This window comes from Mytilus trossulus, chromosome 12 (assembly GCF_036588685.1).
Source record: "Mytilus trossulus isolate FHL-02 chromosome 12, PNRI_Mtr1.1.1.hap1, whole genome shotgun sequence".
Taxonomy (NCBI): domain Eukaryota; kingdom Metazoa; phylum Mollusca; class Bivalvia; order Mytilida; family Mytilidae; genus Mytilus; species Mytilus trossulus.
In genome coordinates this window covers 4,863,229-4,868,731 of record NC_086384.1, presented here as the reverse complement: position 1 = coordinate 4,868,731, position 5,503 = coordinate 4,863,229, and the positions used below count along the sequence as shown (strand labels likewise).

The 5,503-nt window shown below is 33.2% G+C and overlaps 1 protein-coding gene across 1 annotated transcript; it reads right to left on the bottom strand.

The window, feature by feature from the left end:
• Positions 1–409: 409 nt before the first annotated feature.
• LOC134692967 (uncharacterized) lies at positions 410–1,820 on the bottom strand. The gene has a single exon (XM_063553636.1). It carries the CDS (start codon positions 1,464–1,466, stop codon positions 462–464), a length of 1,005 nt encoding a protein of 334 aa, XP_063409706.1. The 5' UTR covers positions 1,467–1,820; the 3' UTR covers positions 410–461.
• Between the last annotated feature and the right edge of the window lie 3,683 nt (positions 1,821–5,503).

Here is a 5,503-nt window from a genome sequence, read left to right as displayed (position 1 = left end):
TTCACTTTTGCAATTTTTTTTCTATTTTTAAATTTAAATATATAACCTGGTAGTTTTATTTCATCTCTATCATCAAGTTTGGTTTCAACTAAGCATATAATGTCATGACTTCTTAACAAAGTTTCAAATTCAGGATATTGTAATTTTTTAATAATTCCACAACAATTAAGTGATAAAATATTGAGCATATCAGGAGATGTACTTTTTAAACCACTATTTGACATATCTAAATTTTCTGTATCAAAAGAAGCATTTGTATCATAGAAACTGTCTGTAGTCATAATTACATTTTTATCAATAACATTTTGAATGTCAATATTTTCGGTTTGATCAACCTCATCAATTTTACTTTTTAATTTTGTTTTGTTAACATTCAAAACAGTTTTATTAATGTCATTATGATGGAAACAGTTTGAATTATCTACAATAAGACTTGTGCTTGTGGGTTCTCCCTGACATCCCTAACTCGGCGTTGTACCATTTTGACGACGTATTTTAGTTGGTCTTTTATCTGGCGTTATTCTGTTGTTCGGCGGTGACCTCAATGGTGATGGAGGGGCTTGGTTTACAGCACTGTCACTTTCCATATGTCTTTCAAAGTCGTCATCTTCCTGTATATTGTAAAGTTGTCCATCAATATACAGGCGGTCCCGGACGAGAACTACATCCCTTTGTTGTTGCTTAGCTTCTTTCATTATCGGGAATAGTTTTTTCCTACGTTTAACAATTTCTGCAGGGAACTGTTCACTTATGCCAAATGGGGCACCTCTCAGCTTGTTGGCGTTATTAAGCACAAATTGGAGGTCGCTGTGATAAATGAATCGAGCGACGATCGGGCGAGCACCATTAAGACCAGGCTTACCAAAGCGATGAACGTTTCCAAACTCAATGAAGTGATTTATTTCTAATTCTTGACGTATGAATCCTCGGAGTTTGTTTTCACAATTTTCAAATTTTGAATGGCAAAGGCCTGTGAAAATGAGGTTATTCTTCATACTACGGCACTGGAGGTCTAATATTTTATCTTTAAGTTCAATTATTTCATCGTCTTGTACCTGTTTTGTAGACGATTGACCGATACTTGTTTGGCTTTGCTCCAACTTTTTTTCAAGATAGTCAACTTTTTTGTTGAGAGCACTAATTTGGTTTGATGAAGTTTTATATTCTGTTTTACATTGATCATACATATCACTCATAGCTTGTACGCTAGTTTCCAGAGTATTACTTTTTTCTTCTAGATCTTTCAAATTTTTCGTATGTGTACGCAGATCAGCAGATAGCAGTGTGACAGTTGTTTTTATTTTCTCTATACTTTCCATACCAGATTCAATCTTTTTTATACTATGTTCAACAGATGTTACAACACTTAAGATTAATGTTAAAAGAGTTGCCGTATTATTTTCATTGCCATCCTCTATGACCTTACGGCTTTCAGCAAGAATTTTTGTTGTTTCAGCAAAAGACATTTTGTTCTCCCCTTGGATGCCTCTTTATTTACAGTTATAAAGTTCAAAGGTTAAATTGTATACCTTTTGGCGTTAACTCCTTTGTATATTACATTTATCGAGTCTTACATAATTTGTGAGTTGATTTTGGTTGTGTAGTGTGATTACTATTTAGACGGTAAACAAAGAGAATACTATAGTTATCAAGTCTTTCTTTTTGTAAAAAGTTATATTTCAAAACTTAAAACTCACAGTATGACGGAAGTCGAAAAGACGCACATTATCGCAAAATCCAAATGAAAAAACATCGTAAATTGGCCTTTTTCCTCATTTTTGACGGAGCAGAATTTTCAAGACAGTTTCCATAAGGGGACGTCACTCATGTCCTTGATATTGAGGTTATTTTGACACAGCAAAATATAAAGAAAATGTAAACTATGATCTGGAAATTGACTTCGTTTTCCCAAAATAAGCCCACTTAAACTGAACTTTAAATGCAAAAGACCTCTAAATGGCTAACAGATATTGCTATATAAAAGAATAGTCCTTGATTATACATGTACATGATATTAAAGAATTCATGAAATTTACACTGATTCTGTCAGTTGAATGGACTAGAATGAGATAAGTTATATACATGATAGACATAAAGGTTTTTTCGAACAGTTGTGGTGTAAATTGAATTAGTTGTATTTTATGGATGATATATTTATGTATATACATGTATGTTAATCATTGGCTCTTCAACCAATGATATTTTACAATATTGATTATTTGTTTATTTTTCTAATGTTGGTATTTTTCAGCATACTAAAAATGTTTTAACACAACACGAGCACAAGCTTGATAGGGTGTCCTCACACAGGGTTTCCGCTGGCGGTCCCCATTTTCCCAATTTGCGAAAAAATAATACTTGTGGCGATAAAAATATATAGAAAGATTTATTTTCCTCCTTCTTGTTTATTTACTTTTTTCGAGTTTCTCTGACTTTAACTTATCAGACAATACTCAGAATTCACCTTGACCTCATTAAGATTTTGACAGAAAATCAATTATCAGCTGATTGCAATTTACAGCTATCGACAACGAAGGAGTAATTAATAAAGGTGTTGATTGAATTGTTTGACAAAATGATATGGCTGAATGGCGTCCACTAAATGTCACATACAGGAGTTATTTACCACTTTTCGACTCACGTGTTTGAAGAACTCTTTTGACGTCTCCTCTCCATGTAAAGATAGTTTAGAAAAGAAAGCTGTTGTTGTGACAATAAATGTTAAAGGGCAAGAAAAATCTCAGATTTAAAACTTGAATTATCCTTTGACTTTTGATGTAAGTAATTGATCAGGGAGACTACTTTAAAGTCGTTTGAGTGACACGCGTGTTTCAAGCATAGTTTTACGTCTCAACTTTTACATTTAAGATGGTCAAGATGGTGGTTATGAAGAAAGGGGGGGGGGCAAATGAAGATTAAACAGTAATTCTTAGACATGACCATAAAAGAGGGGGGATAGGACCTTTATCGGGACTCCGGGATCGGGTGTTTTTAAGCTCGGGATTATCCCCCCTCATAAAATGTACACTTTTTTCAAGACGATTAAAAAATCAGCTGAATTTGACAAATCACACTATTTGTTTTCCAAAAATAACCGTAATTGGATGGGGGTTCTGTGTATTCACATTATTTGAACAACTCTCCTTGGGCCGAGAAAAAAAAAGATCCGTGTTTCAGGTAACCTGACCGAACCTGTTTTTAAGCCCCGACCCTAACTTTTTTATTGGATCTTTCAAAAAAAAAAAAATAATAATAATTATCAACCGACCCTGTTTTTGACACAGGCTTCTGATAAATGACATAACATTTTTTCTCTCTTGCTTCCTCTTGCAAAGAAAGCCAGTAAAACATTTTATTAATGTCAAAAGGTATTCCAAATAGGTTAAAATCCAAGAAATTTGCACAGCAGGTGCTTCAAAAACATTGCAAATGGCCCAAGACCACAATTAATGACCCCGCTTTTCGTTGTTCACGAATGTAGTTCCTTTTAATTAGAGTGTATTTTTCCTTAATTTTTTTTCTTTCCCTTCCCCACTCATTTCTTAAGATTTTATTCGGTGGAAATGAAAGATGAGAGGTAAAATAATTTTTTGGATGTTGTATTTAAACTCATTTTGATATGGAATGAGTGATTAGGCCAAGTGCAAAAAGGTCATATTTACAGTTTTCGGAACATCTCTTAACTTGTCCATAGGGGTATGGATGTATATTGGCTAAATTTGTAAAAGTGATTGCTTCAATCTTTCTGAATATTGGATATATTTGTGGACTAGTGCTATACATAAGACACACAAAAAATTTGACAAAAGTGCATGGTGCAATTTTTTTAATGATACAAAATGTTCTAAAGAAATGATAGAGAAATTAATTGTGGTCTGTGGCCAAATGGCACACTTCCCGTTTTTGAAACTAATTATGGATCCAGACTTGGAAAAAACATGATAAATACTCAATAACTCAAATATGAAATTTTGAATCATCACCAAAAAGTATACAGATATTATATAAGATTAATGTAACTAAGAAGTGTTTAAAGTTTTAAGCCATTATCAAGAATTGTTTTTGAGATACGGTGTGACATGTGAAAAAAACACCCCCCTGTTTAAGTTACAATGTGCCGTAACTCAAAAAGTTTTAATCTTATTTTCACCAAAAAGTATAGATCATGTGACCATCATAAGAAACAACTATATTAAGTTTCATGAAATTTGGGTAAGTCGTTCTCAAGTTATGGTGCCACATGTTTACGCTGGACAGACAGACGGACACCTGACATTTGTATACCATAATACGTCCCGTCATTGACGGACGTATAAAAAGCAGTACTAAGCGTGCATGTTACGCTAGAAACATATTCAAAGAATAAAGTTTTATAACTTCTTAATGTCATATCCAATATTTATCAAAACCTAAAGGGGAGTTACATGTATCTTACTTCCTATATTTTTTCGTGGATGTCAATACACCTAATCGCTATTTATTCCATACCGGATAAATTCTAAAATTACACAACTTTTTCATCCAGTTGAAGCTATCTGGGGCCGTTGAAACAATTCACCATGCACAATACTTTTTAATGAGACCCGTTTTAACTTATTGTAAATACTTTAAACAAAATAATTTTTTACTTCAATTTTCAATTTCGAAAAATAGTGGATCATACTCTATTAAAGTTTCTTTATGATCGCTTTCTAAAGTTTTTCCTCCCTCAGCTCTCTAGTAAAAAAACCTTTATTTTCAGTCGCATGACCCAAACAGAAAGTTGTACATACAGTGTATGACTGTTTTTCCCAGATTGGACTAAATAGCGAAAATTAAATAAAGTGTAATTTCCGGGATTGTTGAAAACTTGCATATTCATCCCTATCTGATTTTGTGGTTTTAACAATCCAGACAGACACATAGCAATAAGGTGTTTAGGAAAACATGACATAAAACCTCCTTCATATAAGACAAAAAACATGGGAACTCATACTGAATGGTCAAATGTGTTCAATATGAAAATTTCAGTTAAGATGGTAAAATCACAAATCAGCTGTTAATGTAAATGGACTATTAGTATGACTTTTGAGCAAATTTAAAGGGAAATGACGGGGAAGGGGCAAATTAGCTTTCAAGGGGAGCAAATGCTGTTTAAATTGGTAAGCTGGTTTTAAATATAGAGGGAAAGTGGAGTCATCTTTTTTGGACTTTAGTTACATGTAAATATAACTTATGTAGACTTACCTTCTAATTCTATAGACTATTAAAAAAAACACACACAACTCGGAACTATTTCTAATTCACTTGGACTACTGATATGCAAACCTAAAAACAAAAACAAAAATATCATAAAATAGTGATTGAAAGATTCATAACACTTTGAAAGGATAATTCAAACACGTGACGTGTTACACGGGGAGCATGTTTGTTTACAAATAATAATGTCACGTGATCGCGCACTGACCTCGCATGCTGCATCGCCCTTACAATTCACTAATACATGTACATAACCATTTTCATG

Excerpts from the sequence above, each read along its gene's own strand:
- LOC134692967 (XM_063553636.1), bottom strand. The coding sequence starts at position 1,466 with ATGTCTTTTGCTGAAACAACAAAAATTCTTGCTGAAAGCCGTAAGGTC.